General features: G+C 49.7%; 8 protein-coding genes and 1 non-coding gene across 9 annotated transcripts; 4 read left to right on the forward strand and 5 right to left on the reverse strand.

Moving 5' to 3' along the window:
• L228DRAFT_282056 (hypothetical protein) lies at positions 1 to 2,454 on the reverse strand. The gene is made up of 3 exons (XM_018335951.1): positions 2,079 to 2,454; positions 1,934 to 2,007; positions 1 to 1,850 (listed from the first exon to the last, which is right to left on the reverse strand). The coding sequence occupies exons 1-3, from the start codon at positions 2,209 to 2,211 to the stop codon at positions 228 to 230; spliced, it is 1,830 nt and encodes a 609-aa protein (XP_018188876.1). The 5' UTR covers positions 2,212 to 2,454; the 3' UTR covers positions 1 to 227.
• Positions 2,455 to 2,941: 487 nt separating this feature from the next.
• L228DRAFT_282057 (hypothetical protein) lies at positions 2,942 to 5,352 on the forward strand (the record flags this gene model as incomplete). Its single annotated transcript, XM_018335952.1, has 3 exons — positions 2,942 to 3,487; positions 3,559 to 3,897; positions 3,978 to 5,352. 3 exons carry the CDS (start codon positions 2,942 to 2,944, stop codon positions 4,851 to 4,853), a joined length of 1,761 nt encoding a protein of 586 aa, XP_018188877.1. The 3' UTR covers positions 4,854 to 5,352.
• Positions 5,353 to 5,500: 148 nt separating this feature from the next.
• L228DRAFT_267331 (carboxylic acid transporter protein-like protein) lies at positions 5,501 to 7,428 on the reverse strand (the record flags this gene model as incomplete). Its single annotated transcript, XM_018334979.1, has 3 exons — positions 5,501 to 6,340; positions 6,469 to 7,140; positions 7,219 to 7,428. 3 exons carry the CDS (start codon positions 7,426 to 7,428, stop codon positions 5,501 to 5,503), a joined length of 1,722 nt encoding a protein of 573 aa, XP_018188878.1.
• Positions 7,429 to 9,595: 2,167 nt separating this feature from the next.
• On the reverse strand, positions 9,596 to 12,314 carry L228DRAFT_246082 (kinase-like protein). The gene has a single exon (XM_018332319.1). The coding sequence runs from the start codon at positions 11,877 to 11,879 to the stop codon at positions 10,089 to 10,091; it is 1,791 nt and encodes a 596-aa protein (XP_018188879.1). The 5' UTR covers positions 11,880 to 12,314; the 3' UTR covers positions 9,596 to 10,088.
• Positions 12,315 to 12,866: 552 nt separating this feature from the next.
• On the reverse strand, positions 12,867 to 13,726 carry L228DRAFT_237903 (hypothetical protein; the record flags this gene model as incomplete). Its single annotated transcript, XM_018330985.1, has 2 exons — positions 12,867 to 13,555; positions 13,621 to 13,726. 2 exons carry the CDS (start codon positions 13,724 to 13,726, stop codon positions 12,867 to 12,869), a joined length of 795 nt encoding a protein of 264 aa, XP_018188880.1.
• Positions 13,727 to 14,790: 1,064 nt separating this feature from the next.
• L228DRAFT_209914 (DHS-like NAD/FAD-binding domain-containing protein) lies at positions 14,791 to 16,056 on the forward strand (the record flags this gene model as incomplete). The annotated part of the gene is made up of 3 exons (XM_018329831.1): positions 14,791 to 14,916; positions 14,989 to 15,032; positions 15,120 to 16,056. Coding segments are annotated over 3 exons (1,107 nt in total), but the record flags the coding sequence as incomplete, so codon positions are not given.
• A 1,230-nt stretch (positions 16,057 to 17,286) lies between these two features.
• L228DRAFT_113989 (hypothetical protein) lies at positions 17,287 to 18,734 on the forward strand. The gene is made up of 5 exons (XM_018328930.1): positions 17,287 to 17,969; positions 18,043 to 18,202; positions 18,261 to 18,397; positions 18,462 to 18,565; positions 18,650 to 18,734. Exons 1-5 carry the CDS (start codon positions 17,772 to 17,774, stop codon positions 18,690 to 18,692), a joined length of 642 nt encoding a protein of 213 aa, XP_018188882.1. The 5' UTR covers positions 17,287 to 17,771; the 3' UTR covers positions 18,693 to 18,734.
• A 2,298-nt stretch (positions 18,735 to 21,032) lies between these two features.
• On the forward strand, positions 21,033 to 24,907 carry L228DRAFT_219579 (elongation factor 3). The gene is made up of 2 exons (XM_018330224.1): positions 21,033 to 21,429; positions 21,498 to 24,907. Exons 1-2 carry the CDS (start codon positions 21,236 to 21,238, stop codon positions 24,496 to 24,498), a joined length of 3,195 nt encoding a protein of 1,064 aa, XP_018188883.1. The 5' UTR covers positions 21,033 to 21,235; the 3' UTR covers positions 24,499 to 24,907.
• Positions 24,908 to 25,552: 645 nt separating this feature from the next.
• L228DRAFT_t67 lies at positions 25,553 to 25,624 on the reverse strand. The gene has a single exon. It is a non-coding gene; the product is annotated as a tRNA-Arg (tRNA).
• Between the last annotated feature and the right edge of the window lie 241 nt (positions 25,625 to 25,865).

A 25,865-nucleotide genomic window follows, 5' to 3' on the forward strand; every position in this document is an offset into this window, starting at 1 on the left:
GAAAAGGATAAAAAAAAATAAATAAATCGGGAAAATATCACGAGCAAAAATGATCAAAACCCATTCCAAATTTCCCGGCTTATGCGTCCTTTAGCCCATGGGGTCACACCTGGATGTATGAAGTTTAGGCCAATTTTCAGCAGTCTTCCCACCAGTACCCGACGACATCATTGAGTACGAGCCAACCAACGCCAGTTTAATCTTGTAGGATAATGTTTAACATTGTATCATCCACTTTTTTCCTCTCGAAAAGCAAGTGTGTCGAAACTTTGTCTGGGACTGACATCGACGACGGAACTAGCTCGAGTCTCCTGTGCCTCGCTCATGGCGTATTGAAAGCCGTCGACAACCGGGTTAGAGCCATCGTTGTCATCATAAGCTGGAGGTTCAGAGCAGCCATCGTCGCTTCGGTAGCTAGGAAGGCTATCTGTCCGGACAAGGCCACGAGGGGATGCTCGGCCTTCTTCGGCTTGAACCATTGAATGAACGACCTCGTGCGTATTTTGAAGCTGTGCTATCTCAGCCTGCATAGCAGCTTCGAGAAGCGCCTCCTGAGAAACGACAAGTGCTCTCTTCTCTTCATAATCAAGTGGTCGGGGACCACCGCGACTGTACCACCACTCGCGCCATGCTTGTCTGCGGGCTGCGCGGCGATACTGCCGTGCCGCTCTTCGTTCCTCCCGGCGCTGGCGACGACCTTTGCTGCAACACGATTTCCCACAGCATTTACGGAGGAAGAAAACAATACAGCCGAGGCCTATAGCGGACGCAAAGATTTGCAAGCCTAGTATGACTCCGCGGAATGGGCCATGATGACCTTCTCCTCCAAAATGCGGTCTGTACTTGCGGTGGGAAGGGAAATGGCCACCCTCATCATCGTGCCAAGGGCCGCCAGCGAACTTCGGTGGCCTATTATCCTCGAAATGGGGGGGATATTCGCCATCGTGCGAATCGGGAGGCAGGCCATGAGGCGGAGGCGGAGGGAAAGGACCTTCATGCGGGTGATCGCGATGTGGTGTATCAGGTGGATGACGATGGTATGCTTGGTCCGTTCTATTGCCATGGCATGACGGACGTGCCCCAGCCTGACCTCTTGGGCCCCAAGACCAGATTGAGGTTCCAGAGATTTCGGGGTTCGACAATTCTGTGTTTGACATTGGTCGGATCCTGAATGAGATGATCTTCACTGCGCCATGCACTTGATGCAACATGGCAGATGCAATGCACTTGATATTGTTGCATTGCTTGATCTCTTCTCGCAGAGATTTGAGTTCTTGCCTCATCTGCGCGCGAACTGCGTCTTCCTTGGATTTAATCATGTGCTTGAGCTTCCGCGCTTGGTGCTTCAAAAGTCTAATTTCTTCGAGTTGCTCTTCAATTGAGAGAGATTCATGGTCCCCCTCAGTCGTGTTTCCAACGCCATCAGGAGACCAAAATGAATCAGGTGTAGATGAAAGCCATTGGGAAAGGTCTTGAGTTGATTCGGAGGGGTCCAAAGAGAGACGAAGCAATTCTGCATGAGGATTCTGTTTGAAGAGAATACTAAAACCGAGTGGCTCCGAGAGCCCTTGAAGTTTTGTTCCATCAATCTCCTGAACAGTAAGAGAGAGTACTTGGGCTGGGCTTTTGTCATGGTCGAAGCTGTCGTCATCAGTAGCGTTGGAGAGGCAAGAGACATGCCACTCCGCTGCAAGTTCGCCAAAGTTCGATTGGGCGTCATCAGCTGGCGTAATCACTCCTTTTCCGGAAGCGCTGACCCCTTCCCAATCCAATGCCAAGACTCTGTTGTTGATGGTGATGTTGCTCACCCCGCAACCACGCTCGGCCGGAAAGGCTTGAAGATCGAAGAGCTACTATGCATGAGTATAACAATAATTGGGAACAACGACGTCACTTGAAAGATCAAAAGAGAAAATGCAGGGGAATTTCATACAAGCTTAGCATCATTTTCATCTTCCAAACAACTATTACAGTTGAGCTGAATCTGCGCATGGGCGTGACTCCCGTCTAGATCCCATTAGTTGTCATATCTAAGCTAAAAATGATCGAGGACAAGAAATAAAAAAATTTTTATGTACCGTAAAAAGTTACGGGTGACTCTACATCTGGGACTTTGCCATTGGTAAGGTCGGGCGATAATCGCTCAGGAATTGCCAAGGCCGAAACAACGACCGGCGCCAGAAAAGCTGTTGCCTTGTAAAAGGCCCGCATGTTTGTGGATCCCAAGGCAGCCTCTTGAGAAGGTGAGAATAATTGCCACGATGAAAGAGAAAAGAAAAAACCGTGAGAAAGAGCAAAACCCCCAATCTGAGGAGGCTGATGCCTAGAATTGGGGAAGTGAAGCTTATCTGGTCACTGGGACATACGCGTCAGCCTAGCTGACAGGGGCTGCGGGGTGAATCCGTCGGCATTTGGTTGCACAGCCTACCCGCTCGTCGCCGTCGACCCGTCCCCGTCCGAGAATCCCAAGCAACGTGGCTTTTGAACATTATCATTTCTGATCATATCTTTTGATATGTAAGATAAGTTATGAAGAGGAGAAACCCTAACGTATGATCGACCCGGTTTTTAGCCCATCGCTTGCTCTATGGTCTGTATAACATCATCATTACACATTGCATTACAGTGAATATTCAGCCTTATGATTCCACGCGAGAAGAGAAATAAGCAACGTATAATTATTGGAAATTAGGGGGGGAAAAAACCCTCAATAATAAATATAACATACATTTTTTAAAATAATTAAATAGCTAATCTTCAAGAATATAGTTGGATCTGCTTGATTTTATTTTGCTGCAATCATATTAAACTACGCGTCAGAGCCTAGACCTCGGCTTAACTGAGGTCAGAGACCCTGGCGTCCGACGATATTGATCACGTGATTGATACCCCAACTTTCCACGTCCCCATTGTCAACAAACTGTCTCTGCAACTCAATGACATGCCTGTGACAAAAATTGCCATTGATGGGCTGTGGCACTGCCTTTGCCCTTCTATAGAAGCGGCTGGGGCTTTGAGATCTTCTTTTGGCCGCGTACCATCTCGTCGCGCTCTCTTGAGACGGTCCTCCTCCATTCCCTTCCCCCGCAATGCTCCCCACACTCAGCGGCGCTTGTTCAGCAGGACAATACGCAACCCAGAACAGGCCTCTGCTAGTAGTACTTTCAATGTCTCATCATACGAGCAGAACTCAGTCGATCAATCAACAGTTTTATCTGGGGAGTCTCTTGCTTCTGAATCGACAGAGCATCTCTACGAAGTGCTTCGCTCTGCCGCCGCACAAGGACAATATGAACGAGTGTTGGAGCTGGTCAATTACCTCGTGAAGCATCGGCACGAGGAGCCAAATCTACGACTTTATTCTGCACTACTTTTAGCCAACGTGGATCCAAACCATGGCATAGCTACTCGTATAACAGCAATACTCGACGAAATGAGCCGAGAAAGAATCGGCGCGGACTCGGGTTTCTACCACGCTGCTTTAAAGGTAAAATACTATCGCCATTGAAAATTACAATCTTCTGCAATTGAATTGTTTCTCAAACTTAATTCACATAGGTGCTTTCCATTCATCCTGATCATCTCCTTCGTCAGAGAGTACTGCAGGAAATGCGCCAGCGTTGGTTCGTCATTACTGTCGACGGGCGGCACGACATCGCGGCGGGTCTTTTTCGTGAGCGGCAGATTGAACTTGCCTTGAACTATCTCGATTCAATGCGACAAGAAGGCATCAAGGTGCATGGCTGGCTCTACGATTTGGCCATGTATATCCTCTGCGATATGCAAGAGTTTGACCAAGCTTTGAAATTCATCCAGGCACGCGTTGCCGCCAAAGATATTGACATTTCTTCCCATACGTGGTACTATCTGCTTGATACAGCTAGTAGTTACTATCACGTAAGCTAGCCCTCTGTCTTCCTTTTTCCTTTTTCCCTTTTTTTCATCATTTCATACAATCGATACTAAACCGCCCGCAGTACGACGCCACACAATACGTCTGGAAATGGCGTGTTGAGACACTACACATCAATCCTCCCTCCGGCGTGTGCATCAACGCTCTCGCAACCGCAGCACGCCATGGCGACGCCGAACTTGCCACGGACGTATTCCGCGTCCTAGGCAACCGCTCTACGCACTTTGAACTACACCACTACGAAGCTTTACTAGAAGCCTACGCTCGATCCGGGGACCTGGAAACCTCCTTCAAGATTCTCTGCATCATGAAGACAGCCAAAGCCGAGCCCGAAGAAGCCAGCACGCGACCCATCTTCGAGTACTTGTGCGAACATCCCCCCGATGAACTCGATCATGCTCTGAACATTCTGACGGCCCTGCACGCCGAGAGACGCATCATCCCAACTCCAGCATATAACGTGATTATCGAAGCATACATCCACCATGGCGACCTAGCAGGGGCAGTGGAACGGTACAAGCGACTACATACCCTCTGTGCTGCCGGCCCGTCCACTGCCACGTTTAATATCCTCTTGCGCGGATGCAGAGACGCCGGGCGCAAAGACGTGGCCATGTTCCTCGCGTCTGAAATGCTCGCGATGAAAATTCGGCCAGATGCGTTGACGTACGATCGGCTGATCCTCGTGTGTCTGATGCAAATGGACTTTGAAGACGCGTTCAAGTACTTGCAGGAAATGAAAATCCATGGTTGGAAACCACGCCAGGGCACCCTTGTCGCCGTGGTCAAGAAATGCGTTGCCGTCTCGGATCCGCGGGCTTGGTCCTTGCTGGAAGAAATGGCGGCGACTGGGTTCGACACAGTCTCGTTGGAGAAATGGGTCACGGCGAATTGGATGGATTATTCAAGTCCGAAGAAGGGCGCAGTGTCTGGGAAATGATTGCACGGGGCGGTGGAAGGGGCTTTCTGCGCCGTTATATCATTGCTCGACGCTGATTCATCATTTCTCCGTACTGGATTATCATTGCCGACACTGGTATATACACATTTTACTTGAAACACGTATTCTGCAATATTCTGCATTATTGGGCAGCGCTTGAAGCACGGCTACCTGCTATCCTCGTAAAGTGAAATCCAGCGCCAAAATTCCGACCAATATAACCAGCATAAAAATGCTCCTAGTGCAGGTGTAAGATCCTCCCAGACCGCTGGCTTCTCCTTGCCGGCTTGCGTAGGAATAAGAAGAAGAGGAAAAAAGTTAATCCAAAATCAAAATAATACATGAAAGGAATCGGAAATCCTATACATGATGAAACTGTTCGAACCTTGTCCGATTCAATCGCCGTAAACCACCGCCTTTCCTTGGAGGGTGAGAAGTATTCATTCCACAATATCCATCCAGAAAAATAATCATCCGCCAACAAAAAAAGGGCAAGGGGAAACAAATAAGATAGAAAATATCAGAACAAGAATAAAAAATAAGAATCAGTAATAAGAACAAAAAGAACAAAAAATAAGAATGAATAATAAGAATAAATAAGAATAACAAAAAGGACAAATAATAAGAAAAAATAAAGAATAAAGAAATTATACATTCTCCCTGTGCACCGCCTGACCAGACAACTTGACATCCTTTTCATCTTCCTGGCCAATGCCATCGTCATCTAGATCTGTGCCTGCACGAGCACCCGGTGCGGCTAGGGGCGCAGGCGAACCAACTCCGAGTCCGTCTTCAAGATGGCGACCAGCACCAAAACCAGAACCACCATCGCTCCCAGCGCCACCAGCACCAGCAGCAAGCGTAGCGCCAGCAAGGCCATGAGCACGCAGGGCATTGTCAACATTGACTCTGCCCGCTGCTTCGGCGAGATCGTTATCGTACTCTGCACTCATCTTGCGTCCGAGCTTCTCGGGGCCGAGGAAGGTGAGGATAATGGTATACGCGTAGACGCAGCCCATGAAGATGCAGATGACTTTGCCGTACTGGTAGCGAGTTTCCGAGCCCTTACTGGGCAAGGGGAAGCGTTCGCCGATAGTGGCTTCAATGGTCGACGAGGCGGACGAGACCAGGTTGCCGAGCTGGTAGGACGTGCCGACGACAAAGGTGCGGAAGGAGCCCGGAGACAACTCCATGAGATGGATGGGGATCACGCCCCAGGCGCCCTGCACGCAGAATTGCTGGAAAAAGGCAGCGGCGATAACGCCCTTGTTGGAGACGAATGTGTAAGGGTACAGCAGGGCGCCGCCGATGACGCAGATGAAGATGATGCTGAACCGGCGCCCGAAGATCTGTGAGGAATAGCCGATGGTCGTGCCGCCGGCCATGGCGCCCAGGTTGGCAACGACCTGCGTGACGGTGACGGCGTTGGCGGAGAAGTTGTATTGGTTCGTGAGCATGGTTGGGTAGAGATCTTGAGAGCCGTGGGACTGCGGAAATGAGTTAGAGGAATGGAATGGAATGTACGATTTGAGATGTTGGTGGGGTGGCGGACAGAGATCAGAGAGAGAGAGGGGAAGGGATGGAAACTGGACTAAGGGGAGGGGGGAGGATATACCATAAAGTTAAATCCAGCCATGAGAAGAACCAGATAGATGAGAAGCAGCCAGTGTCTCTTCAAAGCGACGCGGCCTTCGGAGATGAATGTCTTCCCGATATTTCCTTTTTCGTGACGCACTTGGTGGCGTTCCCGGTAGGAGCGGGTCTCTGGAAGACAAAGCCGGAAGAGAATGATGAGGACCGGTGGGCCCGCGCCGAACCAGAAAAGCGGGCGCCAGCCGTGGCTGGTCGTGTTGACAAAAGCGCGAGAGAAGACTGTCGCGAGGAGATATCCAAAGGCGTATCCCTGCTGGAGCATGCCAGAAATGATACCGCGAGCGGCTTCGGGGCAATCCTCGAGAGCAGTCGCCGCGGCGTTACCGTACAGACCGCCCATGGCGATGCCAAAAAGCGCTCGCACGGCCAGAAACTGCTTGTAAGTCTGGGTGAAACCAGTTCCAAGCTCGAGGGCAATGAAAAGAATGTTGTTGATAATGAATGGCCATTTGCGCCCATATCGATCAGCAGCTAGACCAAATGCAATGGATCCAACAGATCGCAGCATCAGCACAAGCGTGATGCCCCATGTTATGTCGGCTTTGCTCTTGTTAAATGATTTGGCGAGATCGCTGACAGTTAAAGATACAGTGAAAAAGTCGAATGCGTCCCATGTCCAGCCACAAAAAGCAACCTGGGTAAAAAGCAATTATGAGTTAATGATTTCTTTCAAATTGTCCGGTCAAAAAGAAAAAAAGAGGTAGATACGTACCAAGAAGAACAGCCATTGTTGGACATTTAAAAGGGCGAGTAACTTGAACGGATTAGGAGCCTTGGCCATTGGGGGCTTCAGCGTGGGAACCCGAGTCGCTAGATAGCGAGTGATGCTGCTGGCTTTGCCTTTGGCCGCATCCTTGAGCGGCGGCGGCGACGAGGACCCGCCCTGGGCATAGCCTTTCTCTCCTTCAACCTGGCCCTCCATGGTGATGCGGGGTTGAGGTCTGCAGCATAATTTATTAGCATAATGGCGTTTTGATTTGGATGTAAAAAAAATATGCGCTTTTTGGAATTTTTTTTTATCAATTATTGAAGCTCTGAACATTTATTTAGGCAATGACCAGCTTCAATAATTGCTACAGTCCACATTCTTGAGCAAAACTCCAAATGGATAGCTCCACATAGTATACCAAGACAAGGCGGCAAATGAACAAAGACCCGAAACAGCTCAAACTTACATTAAATTGAATCACTTCTCGCGTTGTGAACAACAGCTGCCAAACCAATTTGCCAGAATTCCAGCAGCTCAAGGCGATCGTGACAGAATGACTTGCTGCATCAAAATGCCACTGCGCAGTGGTTGCGACTCTCAATGCAACGGTGGGAACAGCCAAGGCTTTATTTATCCCGGGGCTGGCCAAGGCCAATCCCCAAGATGACACCCAAGCTCGGTCCCAGCTTGGCCTGGCCCCATTACCGCGATACAAAGCTTGGCCTCATAGTGTGTGGGAATGCATGAGGTAGAATGCCGTACAATGTGCCCGGGGAGGATACATTACGCAAGGGCCGGGCGGGGGTGCCGAAGGGCAAAAACCTCAAAAGACTTGCCCTTCTTCAGGTCCTTTTTTCTGGCTTTTCCCTCGTTCTCGCTGTTTCACTTCTCCCGGATTGAAGGTTTGGTGGGTAGAAAGGTTGATACTAAGTTACTTTGGGAAAAGGAAAAGACAGCTTTTGATGGAAAGACGCTAAACCCCGCATTCTCCCATCCCCAGAGACCCACATTATCTCCACTCATCTTTCTGGGGAAAAGCCAAGCCCCATAGCAATATGATCCCGAATATGACGCAGAAATACTCAACGACACAAGAAGAACGGGAGGTAAATTAATCCATGAAACTGACCTTCAACTAAGACTTCTTTTCTCTTCCGTGTTATTTTCTAGACATGATTATGCCGAGCCTTTATGTTCCGAAAGGTAGATCCGTTTGGGCTCAACAGATTAGGGGGGACGGCAGATCAAGAGCAGGGGTTTAGCATCCAAAAAGGTATTAAATTGATCAGGGGAGACGAGCAACACTAGATATCAATGACGGCAAGGAATGGACATTTTGGTGTGGGGCATAGTTAGTCTAACGGGACAAGTTTGAAAGGCAGCCAGACCGCCAGACGGCAAGTCACACTTGTCAACCGGAAGACGTTTAAGCCCTCCTCTTCTTAGCGCGATCCACTTTGTCTTTTCTGTCGCCCGTTCGGCGCACCAGGTTGAGGTAGGTAAGACTCCAGAGGTCAGCCATACACAGCTTCGTATCTTGGCGGCGACGGCGGCGGCGGCACACACGGCTAGGAGCATGGGATATTTACCACGCTTGCTCAGCTGCGGATTTCGCTCGGCCGGATCTGGTCGGAGCCGGGCGAAAGGGAGAAAGAAGAGGATCGTTTGTAGAACTTGAACGGTATAATTGCACCCAATAGCCGCAGCGCGTACATGTACCTGTACTTGATCTCGCATTTCAGATCTTTATGAAAGTGAGAAAGAAGTCTTCTAATCTGGGCATCCAAATATCTGCTATAATGGTATTGGTATGGTAGATATTGTCTGAATTTATATGGCTCATGAAAGCGTCCTACAGCCGGGTATCAGCGGCACAATAATTGATCAGAGGCTGGAAAAGGCATGTTGTGTTACACTCTTGCGTGACTATTCTTCTTGTTCCACCCGTGTTCATGTGAAACATGCTGCACAGCTATAAAGATTTGCAGAGTTCCCGGTCAGATCAAAAACGGCGCTGAGCATGGAAACATGTGACCGTCTGCATGCCTTTGGAGAAATCGATTGGCGCAAGGGCGGGTCTTGAAGAATATGGTCATGGATGTGCACCCAGAGCGCTGGCTATAACTTCAGCGAATCATGCCAACCTGTTTCATCTCAGAAATAGAGTCGAATTTCATGTTGGTATCTCGAAACCAAGCACAGCTATAAAGATCTGAGCTTTGGTCAGGTAATGTTGAGAATATCTAAACCTTTCTTCTCCAATCTCCCGAATGCCTTCGCATGAATTCCAAAGTATAGGTACTTGTAGTTTCCCTTCAAATGATGACAACCATCTACCTTGGATAAGATAGGTATGACTCTAGCGCTCAAAGGTTTCCGACAAATCCCCGTCAAAGGAAACTACAAGATAGTGTATAACTAACTAATTTGAAGCATTGACCGATGCTCGGGGCATGAGAACTCGTCCCGGAATGGGTCAATTCTGATAAAGCTTACCGTATCAGATACCATTACAATCCGCAACGATGTTCATGTCTTTGAAATGGCTGGACCGTGCCTCAACAACCATACTGAGCGACGGCGCCCGAGGGAGCATAGTTCGAGTTTCCCGATTCCGAAGCACATGGCTAGCTTAGATAAAAACAAGGAGAAAGGAAGTGGTTATCGCAGTCGGACCCTGATACCCTTGCCCTTATTGTTCGGTAGAAATCGCAATGTTCCTCCGATGGCCGTGGGGGTCCATGGACCAGGTTCGTTTGTGCATCACAGAGCTAACATATCGGGACTATTCGTGAGTTTAATTGTTATACTCCGCATTAATATATGAATTGCCGTTCCGGGTTAATGGCGCCCCAAACTCTGTTATTTTCGTATCAGTTGCGAGCGTAATATCCATCAAGGCTCTCAAAATCTTGTCTTCGCGCATCATTGTAGGTTGTTCGCTGGAAAACACCCTCAATGCTATGATTCGAACCAGAAACTGGCGCCGTCCGCCAAGCATTCCAGCCGGCGAAAGACGATGACAAAAGCCTTGCTCGAGGTCGTTTTGCCGCGTCGAGGTTCAACATGGGCGTGATGAAGGATAGTGCCATTGAATCGATGGCTAGGGCGCGTCGATGGCGAGTCTGGCGGGGGATCGACTCCAATCGCTGAGACCAAAGCCCTACCTTGTCTAAATTCGCATGAAAACTATCATTTCCGTCTCGCTGCCGAAAGGAACGGAATGTCTCAATGGATTGTCCTTTGATGACCGTCATCATTTCCAAGAAAACAGCGCCAAGAGAGAAAATGTCTGCAGGGCGAGATCGTCGCTGGCGATGCACAGATTCTGGTGCTGCATAAGTAAAGGATTTTGTTTGGTCCATTGACGACGGGCTGGGATTCGGAGACTCTGTTCCAAGAGGGGGCGGCTCAAGACCAAACGCCCCAAAGAATATATGATCGCCATTGATCATTATTTTCCTGGGGCAAATATTTTGATGTCTGATATCATGGGAATGAATGTGTTCCAAAGCTCCAGCTAAATCGGCCAGCCATCCCCTTATCAGCTCGGGACGGATGGTTTTTAAAGGCAGCTGGAGGTATTCGCCAAGGTCACATTCAGCTACAGGCGTCGTGATGATTCCATATGCATTTGTCTGCGTGTATGAGCACCGAATCCGGACTATATTCTCATGCCGTAATGCTTTCAAGCTGCGCAGTTGACTCGCGATCGCTGTTCTCTGGGCTTGCCGCGTAAACACAATTGTTTTTCGGGCGTAGATTCGATCTTCCGGACCACCAAGCCAGTGTACACGGTCCATTCCCGGCTCCCCGCTCACGCTTTCTGGTTTCAAATCCTTAACGGGCTGTAACGGGAGCGCGTCGGTCTTATTCAGGTCAATGTGCTCGCCATCTACAGGTAGCAAGCGTACCATGACCCTCCACTGCACGTTGACCACTTCTTGTGGGTCGTTAACGACCTCGGAGAGGTCGGCTTTGGAAAATGGAAGCATGCCATCCTCTAAAGGTGCAAATATCGCCGCTACAGGCCATGCTGCAAGATTCTCGGTCATGTAGAGAAGTAAAGCTGTTCTGGGGTTTCGAAGAGCCCATATGTAGCATATTTGTGCAGTCGGTCGATCCCATCCTTGCCTGCTAAGCAGGCTCGGAAACGAAAGTTTGAGCTCCGCGATCAAAGCAGGGGTCAGGATCCCCTCAGCGAGCGAAACTGGAGATGCAATCTCTTGCTGTCTCTGCGCATACGGCGTTGGTGTGGGAGATAATTGGAAACAGGAGGGTGCAGGTGATGGAGGGATCTGTTGGAAAGGAGTACGAGGAATTGGGCAAGGAGGATGAATAGGTTGAGGAGCGATTGGAGTGGCTGTTCGACTTGTTGACGGTGATTGCGTTGGTGTCTTCTTGAGACCCTCATCTATAGCCGCCAGCGGGGAAAGAGGAGGGCTTGGCGACTTTGACCATGGATTGCGAGAAGCCAGAACAGGCGTTGCGCACCGACTTGTCAAAGGTGGCGAGCGCGGCGAAGTCGGAGAGTTTGGCCATTGCCAGGTTGAACCTGAGTGCAGATTCAACATGGACACCGCATGGTAAAGTGATGGTTTGGGAGGAGAGGATTGAGGAGAAGCAGGAGACAACGGCCAACGCCAAATGGGCGGACTTTGCATTGTCAAGAGATTCACTCAACGTGCAGACAAATGGACTTGCAGAAGTTCATGACAACATAGGACTGTGCTTCTAGAGAGGTTACAATTCGGCAATAGTGGGATGTGCGGTATGGAAAAGAGAGGGGAATTGCAGTATGCCTTAATAAATTTCAAGTATCCCAAGACGATAAGCACTCAGGCTGAATGGAGTGAAACAAGTAATACGAGCAAAGACGCAAATGCCATCATGCAGACTGCACTAGAGAATCCGACTGTATATTGCTCAAATAGATGTTGGTAATGGGGTTTGCTCGATACCGACGGGTCACGATATAAGCTGCCATGTCATCGCGATAATAGAGAACTCTTGAGCTCCACCGGAGAAGGTGCGAGCGAAGGAGGAGTCGATCTACCTTACGTTTGATGCGCTGGCAATTTTTTTTTTTTTTTTTTTTTCTGAATGAGCACTTCGCCAAACCCTAAAACCGAACCCATGGGTGCGTTTTCGTCTGAAGGATACGTTTGCTGGTGGAGCATATATCTTGACAACCTTTGACCGATAGACTAGACGGAATAATCATGCATGCCATGTGTAAGCATCTCACTTGCGACGAAGCAATTCCAGCGGGGTGCCAAATCAGGGCGAGCTGGACTGGTGAAAATGGTCAGCAGGGGGTGCCGCCTTTTCACTGACCATTCATAGAGCTCATTCGAAGTCAAGCGAGATAAAAGCAACAAATCAACAAGGATTTTCTGCGTCGACTGGGCAGCAGCCTAGCTTTCAGCCGTGCCTTGTCAAGTGCCCGAATTCTTTAGGGCAGTAGAAAGCTGATTGAAGTCAAGACTTTCTCTGTATGTCATCCTCCTTTCATTCACACATTACTTATACTATAATCCTCAGTAAACCTCATTAATTCATATTCAAGAAGCAAGAAATAAGCTTAAATATCCACACATTATTATTACGACTACTGGTTAAAACAGTGTGTACAGAAACACAGAGCGGATTCAGTAAGTAAGCGTAACCAATTTCCCAGCCCATTCATCTCTATGTTCCGTTGCAACGAGCTTCTCAAACAACCAACCCCCCACGTCAGAGCGTGAGATGGTATATCCAATGGCTGGACCCTCTCCCGAACCGTCGGGTAATTCCCATCCGACCCTGATCTGTTGCGTGCCTTTTGAAGCACCGTCCGTCAGCAGTGACGCCCGTACAACAACAAATCCTCCAAGCGGGGCATTGTCTCCGCTTGACGCCTTCACCATCGCATCCTCCATCGCCCTCTTGTCGGCGTGAGGAATCGGCAAAAGCCAATGATAAAGAGGTAGCATCAGGACGGGTACATCTCGCCGAAAATCAGTGGTACCTGTAGTGCTGATGGCTGCAAGGAGAGGCTTCCGTAGGCTAGGGTTTTTCGTCAAAATAGTTGAAATTGCCTCGAGAATCTTGTTCATGGCATCCTCGCAAATGTGAGGATCGTCAAGCGTTGGCCGCAGAGGATTCGGCGTGAATTTAGGAATGCCGCCCACGCCGGAAATGATGACATCGACGATACCATCATTTGCCTGAAGTGTCTCTCGCACAGCATTTACATCTTTGACGTTCCCTTCAATGATAGAGAGGTTTGTGTCAATGACTTTTTGGCCGACACCCTTTGCTAGAAGCAACTTCTGTAGCTTCGATGATGAACGGACCACTTTGTAGTATATTAGCCTAGGTGTTTGGCATGCGAGACCTCCATGGCCCATCGGAGAAACTTACAGGCTCTAGATTTGTAGCCTTGGGTCAAAGACAACCTCAGCGTTTCCCCAACGCATCCTCCTGTCGCGCCAAAAACAGCAATGGTCGGCTTATTTGAAGTGGACATAACGACGATAGAGGAAACACAAAATATATCACAATTGAATGTTTTTCAAACTTAAAAATAAAGCTCTGCTTGTGGAGTTGAGACCGGCTGTTGAAATGTGGCAAGTCTCTCGACAGGGCGTGGGTACGTTCAGATATAACACCAATTGGAAACTTATGTATCTCTTCAATGCTTGGACCCAAGAGGTCGTAATGTAATTTATATAGATGGGATTATCCTCCTAAATTCTGCAATCAAAATAAGAAGCCTTACATTGATATCTTACGCACGTAATAGGATGAATATGAGGCAGTGATTAAAAGGGTTGAGGGAAGGCTTGTGCGGCACAGTTCCTTCAGTGCTGTTCCGATGAGATAAATACCGGAAGGAGTAACTAGAACATGGCTAGTGCTTATTGCTATCAGTTCGCCAGGCCGAAGCCTTGGAGTGTATACGCCATCGACATCCCTTTCTTGGAAATAAATCGAATGACTTGCGATCAAGCATACGTTGCTCCATATTCCTGCAGCAGGCAACCAAATTATCATTCTTTTTCGAAGTGATGCTGAGGCTGCAGGCTGCGCGATTGCCCGGCAATTGCCCGAAGCGCCATTGAGATCTCGGACGGGTTCAGGCTGGAGATGCGAAAGGCGGTGACGGCGCCTTTCTTAGTTTGAAATGTTATCTAAATTGAAATCTTATCAGATCAGCCAGTTCAAGCTCGTTAAACAAATCGCGAAGCTTAATGACATGCGCAACACGCGAAACAGACGCGAAGCACTTACGCGCACGGAGCGCGACCTCCTGGCTCGACACCTAGAGCTGCACAATGAAGTCAAAACTCTCTCTCTTTTCAGTCATTCTCTTTAAATCATCTCTCAAGTTATTCCCTCAGTTTTTCTCTTCTCCTTTACACATGTCATCCATATATCCAATAACTTCATACACCCTGTGGCTCATCCCTCGAACGGCATTCGCTCCTTCAAAATAGGGAAGCTCTGAAGCTTCCCTCGGCCTGTTGCAGTTTTTGGTGCCGCTATTACCGCCTCCTTCGACTTTGAGAGAATAATACTCTCCTTCCAAACATGCCTATCACGGATGTCCTTGACTCTGATGGTAGCAATCTTCAAACAATTGCCGATACTTTGGCAAAAGCCAAAAAAGTCGTGATTGTGACAGGCGCTGGAATAAGCACCAACAGTGGGATACCCGTATGTAATTGAATTGCTTCTTTATTCACGTCCCTTTGTATTCGAGGCATTCAATTGACAATGTGCGTCCAGGACTTTCGATCAGAGAACGGTCTTTATTCGTTAATTCAGGCTCAGTATGATGGTGCGAAGGATAATAATACAACAAGAAAACCACGCACAAGAACTGCGCAATCACAAGCAGTTGCTCCGGATGCCAACAGATCCAGATCGCAAAGCAGAATGAGTGGTCGAGACATGTTCGATGCAAGGATTTGGCAGGACAGTCTGAGCACTGAGGTGTTTTACCGCTTCATCGCGTCCTTTAGAAAAACAGTCCGTGACGATATCGCTCGAACCACAGCAACACATAGATTTATCAAGACAATGCGAGATGGTGGTCGCCTCGTCAGATGTTACACTCAGAATATCGATGGACTGGAGGGCCGAGACGGACTCAATACCGATCTCGCTTCTGGAAAAGGCAACAAGGCTCGATTCAGCAGAAAGGCCATGCAAAAGCCAAGGCCGGACGGGCCGATTTTCCCTGGCAGCGATATGTATGGAGGGTGTGAAGTTGTCCAACTGCACGGCGACCTTGAGCTGCTTCGTTGCAGTATTTGTCAAACGTCACGAGAGTGGGGCTCGGCTGATGAAGAGCTTATGCTCTTGCACGGAGAGTCTCCTCCTTGTGAGACCTGCCTCGGAAAGGATCAGGACCGCCGTTTGAGAGGGAAAAGGGGCTTACCTGTAGGTTTCCTGCGGCCAAATGTAGTTCTGTATGGAGAGGAGCATCCCAACGCAGATCTTTTATCGCCTATCATCACGCACGACCTCGCGTCAGCACCGGATGTTCTTCTCATCCTCGGGACTTCACTCCAGGTCCATGGTCTTAAGGTCCTGGTAAAGGAATTCGCAAAAGCGGTCCATGCTCGGGGAAGAGGAGCCGGGAAAGTCATCTTTGTAAACAACACCAAGCCTGCTGAAAGTGCCTGGAATGGAATCATTGATTATTGGGTCGGAATGGACTGCGATACATGGGTTACAGACATGCGAAAACGGCGATCCGATATTTGGCTCCGACAAGGCGAGTTGAAGCTACCTGGTACGGCGGTTAATAAGGCGGGCGGTCCCAGAACACAGCTCGAAAGAGCTAAAGAGAAAGGCTTGTCGATGAAAGATCAGGCGTTGCTGGAAGAGGACAAGGAGAATCGAGGTGGCCAAAGGAAGAAGGCGAAGAGTGTTTGTTCTCAACATGGTGATCCATTGGCAGAAGCAACACAGAATCGAGCTGGCTTATTTGTGCGTAAAGACAGCGAAAGAAAAGGAGAGCAATGTTCCGCTGTTGAGACGTCGCACTTGCAAAAGAGGCGATCCTTGAGAAACATGGCGCATCCTGCGGAAAGAGAGGATAGCCATCAGACTATAATTGTCGACGATTCGCCCAGCACTCCCCAGAAAGAAAAGTCCTCCCCGCGGGGGCATGGTCCTGTTCAGCTCTTGACACCACCAGAAAGCCGCCAAGGCTCACGTCATAGCACGCGAGTAAAGAGAAACCACGAAACTTTCCAGGAAGCAGAGTGCATTTGGAATACTCCGTCAAAACGGCATCGAACCGTTGACATCCTTGCGCAGGATGCACTCAGGTCCGAAACAAGCAAATCCGAGTCTCAGAGCATACGGAAATTGCAATCTAGGACAAGAGTCACAAGGCTTCAGCCGTTGGGAGACAAAATTCCGAGTCGAAAAACTGATCAGTCTTCTGATTGGGATTCAGATTTTCTCGAAGGTATCCATGAATATGCCTCATTGCCGGATTCGATGGCAAGGGGAAAGACGCGACATTTGGTTAGGAAGGAGGGTTCCCGCCATGCTCCGGCCCAGGACTTGATAATTATTGATTAAAGTGTTGGTCTTTTTTGTTGCAATATTGGCGTTGGGCAAGAAGTGCCGGAAATATAATGATTTGCGAATGGCTGCACGGGGCGCAATGGTCTTTTTAGGAGTCCGATACAGGATGGACTTCAATTTTATCGCAGTATGGCATTCTTTTTAGGCGCAGAGAATTTTCGTAATACCCCAAATTAGACAGTATGTTGTTCTGGTAGCAATGGGAAGATGATAGATTGCATTCTAGTTTTCAGTCAGGAAGACTTTTAATAAGATTCGGCTTCTGACAACAAATAAGCGCAGTATAGAGGGTGATCCACCCAGCGTCGAGGTCACATTGATTCGCTAGCTTCGCGTCCATGTTTTGAAACAGGATATTTCGTGCTGAAAATTGATTGGTGCCAATGCTGTTTGACTTTGAGTAAGAGAGCCCGCACAAAATTCATTAACCTTATGTGAAAGTGTCCTGCTCCTGATGACCGACTTCCGAGCACTTTTTTACGTGAGTAAAGTAGGTGAGACAAAAACACTTGGGAAAAGAAAAATTGTGGTCATGATGCTGAATCAGGCGTCCGCCGCCTGGGACCTATTGAACTTACCTGTTAACACGAGAAGCTTGAGCGGTGAATGCGTAGACAAGCGTTTTGCTACATATACCCGAGGGTGGCTTAGACCTGCTCAATCGCTGCGGCCCGATCGTCTGCAAGTGCGCATACTTGGGGAGTTTGGAAGGCTGCTCATCCTGCAGGCGCTGAGCCTTCTATAAGTTCAATCTGAACATGCCGCGCGGTCACCAGGCGAGCTCAGGTCTCACAAGGCTGCTCGGTTGCTGCGGCACCCTTGCCCCAACCCCTCCCCCGCTGGACTTAACTTGAGGTTTTGGGGCATATAAAGGCTTACTATCGACGCAAAGTCTTTGCAGCACCCTTTGAGTAATTCCTGAAGACATTTGATTGTCCGCATCTTCCCTATTCCAACCCTTAACTATGGCCGCAGAAGGGTACTACGGAGGGTATCCTCCAGATCAACAAGGATATTCGCACCCGTACGGTGCGCCTGCCCCAGGCCAAAGTGAATACGATCGTGCACCTCCTCAGCAGCAAGGATACAACTACGGCGAAAGTCCAGCACATGGATACGGTGCCCAAGCCCCATATGAGGGTTCTCCATACCCACAGCATCAGGTACTGTTCTGGCTACTTCTTTAATGCAAGCACTGTTCTCGGTTGCTGTTACTGATTGTGGTTTGCTTTTAAGAGTCAGTATCCGCCGCCGGATGCTTATCAACACCACAATCCTCCGCCTGGGAACTATGAAGAGCCTAGGGCTTCGGCTACACTTTCGCCCTATGATTATAACCAGCATCCTTCATCTCGACCTGGGTCTGCCCACGGATATCAGTCGTCCCATTCTCGAGGTAAATACACCTTTTTCAGCTTTATTGGTGTAGCTGTAACTTATTTTGTGGTGGCTAGGTTACGTGCCCGGCTATGACGCGCAGTCGACGGGACCTGGCGGCTATGCCCATCCAGGACCATCCGATCCGGGGGCACCTGGTGGAGGACACGAAGGAGAGCGTGGACTTGGTGCTACGTTACTAGGCGCCGCCGGAGTATGTCAAACATCTCTTCCTAGCTTTAGCCTGCCTACCGAGTAGAACGCACTGACCAATATAGGGCGGCTTCGTGGGCCATGAGGCCGGGGGTGGGGCTCTCGGAACAATCGCCGGGACCCTTATAGGTGCAATCGGTGCCAACGTTCTTGAAAATCGACATGAAAAGTAGGTGTCCTAGCTTATCATTCGCCAGTGACGCATTTTGATCTCGTGCTGTTTCTGATGTTCGTCTACCTATTCAGGAAGAAGAAGGAGAAGAAGCACAAAAAGTACGAGGACGACGCCGGTCTAGCATATGGAAGCTCGTACGGGGGAAGCCACGAGAGCCACGGTCATGGCCATCACCATCACCGACACAAGCATCATCACTCTCATTCTAGGAGTAGAAGTCGAGCGGGGAGCTCAAGCAGCGACTCGGATTGATGACGTCGAAGCTATTCAAGTATTTGCTCTCGGTTCTATGGTTAGAAACCATTTTTGAGACCGTGTCGTTGATTCCAGGGCTTTCTATTCCGGTGATACTACACTGCATAATGACGAATTTTCTAGACAGATATCTGAGTTTGAGTTTTATCTCTACCCGTAGAGGATTAGTCGCTGATACAGCTATGACGCATCGCGGGGCTATCGCCTGAGGACACTTTGTTTTGGTTCTATTTTGCTTTTTCTTATCTGCGCTTAATACTTTAATGAGTACCATGATCGACATGCACCATCCTCAAAATGGAACGTCATGTGACGGGATACTCAAGATACTTCTTTTCGAAATGCAGGTACAATGAAGGCTTAAGGGTGCTGATATTGCGGGTGGCGATGTCATTCTCGAGACGGTGCGTCATTTACAGATGTCATGATGAGCGAAGCTGTCACAGCAAACCCATCTTAGAGAGGGGAAGATGTGTCAACCGTGGTTGCAATCACACTCCAAGGAGAGAATTTGCTGAGATGAATGCAATGTCTTTCGGGGGGCTCCAGCGTCGATTTTCCCCACGGGGATCCCATTGTACGAATTAATTCTCGTCCACTCGAGACGGCGGCCTCGGCCTCTTCGCTAACCGGGGTGCACACTACAATTTCACTGTTTTAGGGGTGAGACTGAGGTAATACATACATCTATACTGTCATTGGCCGGTCGAGATCCAATAAGGCGCGAAAGCGATAAGCATTGTGAATTCGAGTAATTTGAGGTTGCAAACTTGAAACCGCGCATTGCCGTAATACTACAGGCGGCAGTGTTCCCGCCAGCAAGGTTCCAATAAAGACCGACGAAGGGCCGCTTCAACTTCAGACCAACTGATGTCGTATGTCGAAGACAACCGGAAAACGCTGTCTTGCTAGATGGGAATATTTCGGTCCAACAGCTTTCACGCGAGTGGAGGAATAACGAAGAAGTCGTCGGTGGCGCTCACTTAAGGCCCGGCCGATGACCAAATGGGGAATCCAGATAAGGATCCTAGGGTCAAGTTATACGGGAGTAGTTCGCAAAGGCCTAGCTGGTACCATTAAGGTTTCCCCAGGGAAAGCAGTTGAGGAAAACGTAAAAAGTTAAGCTGGCCCCCTTTTTAGCCAAGGGAACCCGGGGCAAGATTCCAGAATTTTCAAGCCGCGTCCGAGAGGGCTCGAGCGTTGATTGGCCGAATGTGTTATAGTAAGCGCCTCTGATTGGCAATGCGACATGGGAGGCAAAAGAACAAAGGGGGAAATGGAGATGTGCCTGTGGTATGGACTACCGGACTACTGAGAGCTGAGGTGGCGACACGTTGAGAGACCAAATTTGGGATCGAGATTACTGTTCAGACGATTGGGTTAAGCGGAATCATCTTTCTCTCGCTTGGCACTCTGATTCAGCCAAAGAGAAACCGGTCTGAACCTTGCCTCAGGAACGCCGTCGGCCCTGGCGCTTGAGACTGACGTCCTGCAAGTACCTGAGCAGTATAGGTACTCTGACGACAGCGGTCAAAACCTGTCGTCGTCGTATCTGGGGCAGGACGAGTCGTAGCTAAGTGGAGAAAAATGGAAAAGAGAAGCGTTTTTCTTTTTGGCTTTTGCTGTCAGCGTGCGGAGAGGAGTGGACAGGGATGGACGAGCTAATATTGATAGCTGGTTATTACTGCGTCGCAGCTCCCCTCCTCCAACTGATAAGGTGGAAGAGGGGCTGAAGGAGCATTGCCCTCACCACATAGAAACAGAGACGACGAGAGGTGGGAGATACAGCCGCACCTCGTAGGTTTTTCCTGCCTGTGCGTTCATTCTTCCCCCCGTAAGAGTACGGAGTAGCATCGGCAGATAGTCCCACGCAAAAAGTCTAAAAAAGGGTTCCGGAAGTCGCGGGTACGAGTACCGTACACGTTCACGGCCAAAAGCCATTTACTCGCATGCGTGCCAACGAGGTACAAGAAGATACGCCTCCTTCGGACAAAGGGTACCAATGCCACTTCCTCTTTCGGGTTTCGTCGGGCGGTGAGATCGAAGTCTAGGCTGCATTCGGAGCTAGCGCCACCCTCGGCTCTCATAATTTTTTTGAAAATCCTTTCGTGGCCCCCCCGCCATAAATATTCTTTCACTGCCCACCAGCCTCCCTCATCCTCCTCTTCTCTCTCCACCACTCTCTCTCCTTTGACTTTGTCAAAGCCGTCCTGCCCTTCTGCCTTTTCTTGTTTTCTGCATTGCAGTTAAACGCAAAGACACCAAGTCCACCTAGGACCGCGACTTGCGTATCGATCGCACGTCGTGTGCACGGATTAGACTCCTGTTGTTTTTTTCTTTTTTTGCAGTCTAATCACTCTCTTAACGAATCTTTGTCTTTCTCTTGATACCTTGTCTTAATAATTCTCAATGGCTCCCGCTATGGAAACCGCCGCCCACACCGAAGCGAACATTCGCTCTGAGAACAAGAAGTCCGTCAAGGTTCTTGATGAGCTGCTCTCGAAGCTCTCCATCTCCAAGACCGCTGAGGAGACGATCGAGACGAGCACCAACATCGCCTCCTTCATCAATGGCCCCATCGAGGAGCACGATGCCCCCACCAAGTAAGCATTTTTCATACGGCAGGAAGTTTAAAACATCAATGCAAGATGCTAATCCACCTATTTCTTAGGGCTGTTGCCAGTTTGAAGAGCATGCTCGGCAACAAGAAGGATGCTGCTGCCCGGGAACGTGGTCTCAAGGCCATCTACGCTATCGCTCAGCACTCATCTATCTCTCCCGTCGTCGAGCCCTACCTTGTCGAACTTCTCTCCCACACTCTTGCCGCCGTCGGTGACAAGATCGCTTCCGTCAAGGATGCCGCTACCGCCACCTCGCTGGCTATTGTCAGTGCCGTCAATGCCAACGCCGTCAAGATCGTCCTTCCTCCGATCATCAACTCCATCCTGACTGCTCAGAAGTGGCCCGAGAAGATGACCGCTCTGCGATGCGTTGAGGCTCTCGTTGCCTCCGCTCCCGCTCAGCTCTCCTACCGTGTGCCCGAACTCGTCCCCGTTGTCTCCGAGTCGATGTGGGACACCAAGGCCGAGGTCAAGAAGGCTGCTTACGGCACCATGGAGAAGATTTGCGCTCTCATCGTCAACAAGGATATCGAGCGTTTCATTCCCGAGCTTATCAAGTGTATTGCCAAGCCCGAGAATGTTCCCGAGACCGTCCACTTGCTTGGTGCCACGACTTTCGTCACCGATGTCCACGAGCCTACTCTGGCCATCATGGTTCCCCTGCTAGACCGTGGTCTGGTTGAGCGTGAGACCGCCATCAAGCGAAAGTCCGCTGTCATCGTCGACAACATGTGCAAGCTGGTCGAGGACCCCAACATCGTCGCTTCCTTCTTGCCCAAGTTGATGCCCGCTCTTCAAAAGAACTACGACACTCTTGCCGACCCCGAGGCCCGTGAGAAGACCAAGCAGGCTCTCGACACCCTTGTCCGCGTTGGAGATGTCAAGGATGGCAAGATCCCCGAAGCCTCCCATGCTGGTGACGTTTCCACCGTCCTCGCTATCCTCAAGAACCTCCTTGAGGCTAAGCACAAGGATGCTGTCACCAAGTTCGAGCCGGTTCTCGAATACGTTTCCGCCATTGCTGGTCAGCTCATTGACGAGAAGGAGTCCGACACCCTCGTCTGGACTGAGAACACCAAGGCCTACATCAACGCCGTCGTTGGTGACGCCGACACTCAGACCATCGCCGACAGTCTCCGCAAGCGTGCCTCCCCCGGTGCTGAGGAGGAGGCTGAGCAGGAGCCTGACGAGGAGGAAGGTGAGGATCTCTGCAACTGCACCTTCAACCTTGCCTACGGTGCCAAGATTCTCCTTAACCAGACTCACCTTCGCCTGAAGCGTGGTCAGCGTTATGGTCTGCTCGGTCCCAACGGTTCCGGAAAGTCGACCCTCATGCGCGCCATCAACAATGAGCAGGTCGAGGGTTTCCCCAAGAAGTCCGAGGTTAAGACCGTCTTCGTCGAGCACGACCTTGACTCTGCCGACACTGAGCTTACCGTCATTGGCTGGACTGAGATGAAGCTCCGCTCCGTTGGTGTCACCACCAGCCGTACCGACATTGAGAACAAGCTCGAGGAGTTCGGTTTCTTGAGAGAGCAATTCGAGGGTCCCATTACTGCCCTCTCTGGTGGTTGGAAGATGAAGCTTGCTCTTGCCCGTGCTGTGTTCGAGGAGCCCGACATTTTGTTGCTCGACGAGCCGACCAACCACTTGGACGTCAAGAACGTTGAGTGGCTCGAGCACTACCTGATCACTTCTCCTTGCACATCGATCATTGTCTCGCACGACAGCAAGTTCTTGAACAACGTCCTCCAGCACGTCATCCACTACGAGCGCTTCAAGCTCCGCCGCTACCGTGGCAACCTCTCCGAGTTCGTCAAGCGTGTCCCCTCTGCCCGCTCGTACTACGAGCTTGGCGCTTCTGAGATCGAGTTCAAGTTCCCCGAGCCTGGTTTCCTCGAGGGTGTCAAGACCAAGGCCAAGGCTATCCTCAAGGCCAAGGACATGAGCTTCCAGTACCCTGGTACCAGCAAGCCTCAGATCTCCGACATCACTTTCCAGTGCTCGCTCTCATCTCGTATTGCCGTCATTGGTCCCAACGGTGCCGGCAAGTCCACCCTGGTCAACGTCTTGACTGGAGAGCTCATCCCCACTACTGGTGAGATTTGGTCGCACGAAAACATCCGTATTGCCTACATTAAGCAGCACGCTTTCGCCCACATCGATCACCACCTCGACAAGACTCCCTCTGAGTACATCCAGTGGCGTTTCCAGACTGGTGAGGACCGTGAGACCATGGACCGCGCCAACAAGCAGATCACCGACGAGGACGAGAAGGCCATGGACAAGATCTACACCATTGAAGGTACTCAGCGAAGAATCATTGGTATCCACTCTCGTAGAAAGTTCAAGAACTCGTACGAGTACGAGTGCTCCTTCGTTCTCGGTGAGAACGTCGGCATGAAGAACGAGCGCTGGATTCCCATGATGACTGCTGACAATGCCTGGATTCCCCGAACTGAGGTTCTCAACACTCACGGCAAGCTCGTCGCCGAGGTTGACCAAAAGGAGGCCCTTGCCAGCGGTCAGTTCCGTCCTCTGGTCCGCAAGGAGATTGAGTCTCACTGCGCCAACTTTGGTATTGACGCTGAGCTCGTCTCTCACTCGCGCATGCGGGGTCTCTCTGGTGGCCAGCGTGTCAAGGTTGTCCTTGCCGCCTGCTCGTGGCAGCGTCCTCACTTGATCGTCCTGGACGAGCCTACCAACTATCTCGACCGTGACTCCCTCGGTGCTCTTTCCAAGGCTATCAAGTCCTTTGAGGGTGGTGTCATCATCATTACTCACTCCGCCGAGTTCACCAAGGACTTGACTGAGGAAGTCTGGGCCGTCATGGACGGTAAGATGACTCCCTCTGGCCACAACTGGGTTACTGGTCAGGGATCTGGTCCCCGTCTCCAGGAGAAGGAGGAGGGCGACACTTTCGACGCCATGGGTAACAAGATCGTCGTCGAGAAGAAGAAGAAGCTCACAGCCAAGGAGCTCCGCGCGAAGAAGAAGGACCGTATGGCCCGCCGCAAGCGTGGTGAGGAGGTCTTCTCTGATGAGGAGTAGACTTGTTCTCTTCGTTGATGCATGATGTTCCTTTAATTTTAATTGTGTTGTTTCCATTTTCTGTTCATTCCTTTTTTTTTTTACCATGTAATGCGCACTGGTCTTCGTATTTACCCCTAGACTAGATTTACTTCCGTTAATGTCGTTATGATGGAGTCGGTCTGGCATGGGCATTACTTTTCGTTAGGCATTAGAGAGAGAGAAAGAGCTACCTTCACTTAAGCCTTGAATAAAAAGTACAATTTTCAGGAGTCAAAACAACTGTGCCATTCTCTGCCTGTGATTTCAATTATCATTGCTATAAATGTTGCATCTATACTAATTCGTCACAGTTCTCCTGCAAAAGGGAAAAAAAGAATATAAAACTTTTCATGTCAGAAATTGATTGCGAAAATTATCACAACAGGTCTTTTCAATTCTATCGTCATCGCTCTTTGTATCAGATATATATCAGATGGTGCCATGTGAGACGGCTGTACGAACTACATGCTGTGCACGACTGCATAACTTGTCGCAGAGAACTTCTTTACGGTGTACTCCGTGCTCTCCCTCTCAAACTCCTTTCCAATACCAAGGCTATGATTGGTCAGATTTCCCGGTCCTTCCCCACACCTCCCTTTGCCCTCCAAACGCTCTCTCGCTCAAGGTACGAAGTACACCGTACAAAATATTTTCTTTTTCTCGCTTACATATCCTTTCTTGGATCCGATCAATGTCCCACCAGCTAGCTCAGTGCGCCGAGTTTGACCAATGCCACAATGTACATACCCTGACACCAGGTCCACAGGATCAGCCCAGTACCCACCCACACCACCTTTCTTTCTAGGTAGGGAGTACGGAGTACTTTGTACTTCGTATGCCCTTCTGTGGCCCCACTGGTCGCTGCAACCCACCGCAGCAACACCCTCGAACCCCGAAGTTGGGAAATGGAAAAGGGGAGTGAACGCGAGGCGAAAGAGAAAAAAGGGCCGACGGTGCCGATCGCACAACATGTGCCGAATCTGCGAGTTCTGCACCCCGGAGAGAAAAAGCAAAAAAAAAACAAAAAAGAAATTGACCTAACCAGGGGTCGAACCTGGAATCTCTTGATTCGTAGTCAAGCGCCTTGCCATTGGGCCATTAGGCCAGTCATTCTTGTTGTTGAAAGGAAGCGGGCAAATGTTGTATATGTACCATTGTTAAACTTTGATGGACGGATGGAAGGACAACAGTGTGCTGATATGTGATATGGTGCCCCGACAAGTACATTTTGTGCCGTAATTCATGTAAGGGTGGTAAAGTGACATGTATATGTTGGAACATTGGGTTGGTGGACAATGATATTATTTAATTACTTTGTGGAGGTGTTTGTAGTATTTAGTGAACGG

Source organism: Xylona heveae (assembly GCF_001619985.1).
Source record: "Xylona heveae TC161 unplaced genomic scaffold L228scaffold_4, whole genome shotgun sequence".
Lineage (NCBI taxonomy): Eukaryota > Fungi > Ascomycota > Xylonomycetes > Xylonales > Xylonaceae > Xylona > Xylona heveae.

Coding starts and splice junctions, on each gene's coding strand:
- L228DRAFT_282056 (XM_018335951.1), bottom strand. CDS start 2,211: ATGCGGGCCTTTTACAAGGCAACAGCTTTTCTGGCGCCGGTCGTTGTT. Junction 2,008..2,078: donor GTCACCCGTAACTTTTTACG/GTACATAAAAAT, acceptor AATGGGATCTAG/ACGGGAGTCACGCCCATGCG. Junction 1,851..1,933: donor ATGAAAATGATGCTAAGCTT/GTATGAAATTCC, acceptor CATGCATAGTAG/CTCTTCGATCTTCAAGCCTT.
- L228DRAFT_246082 (XM_018332319.1), bottom strand. CDS start 11,879: ATGCAAAGTCCGCCCATTTGGCGTTGGCCGTTGTCTCCTGCTTCTCCT.
- L228DRAFT_113989 (XM_018328930.1), top strand. CDS start 17,772: ATGGCCGCAGAAGGGTACTACGGAGGGTATCCTCCAGATCAACAAGGA. Junction 17,970..18,042: donor CTCCATACCCACAGCATCAG/GTACTGTTCTGG, acceptor TTTGCTTTTAAG/AGTCAGTATCCGCCGCCGGA. Junction 18,566..18,649: donor CTTGAAAATCGACATGAAAA/GTAGGTGTCCTA, acceptor TTCAGGAAGAAG/AAGGAGAAGAAGCACAAAAA.
- L228DRAFT_219579 (XM_018330224.1), top strand. CDS start 21,236: ATGGCTCCCGCTATGGAAACCGCCGCCCACACCGAAGCGAACATTCGC. Junction 21,430..21,497: donor GAGCACGATGCCCCCACCAA/GTAAGCATTTTT, acceptor CCTATTTCTTAG/GGCTGTTGCCAGTTTGAAGA.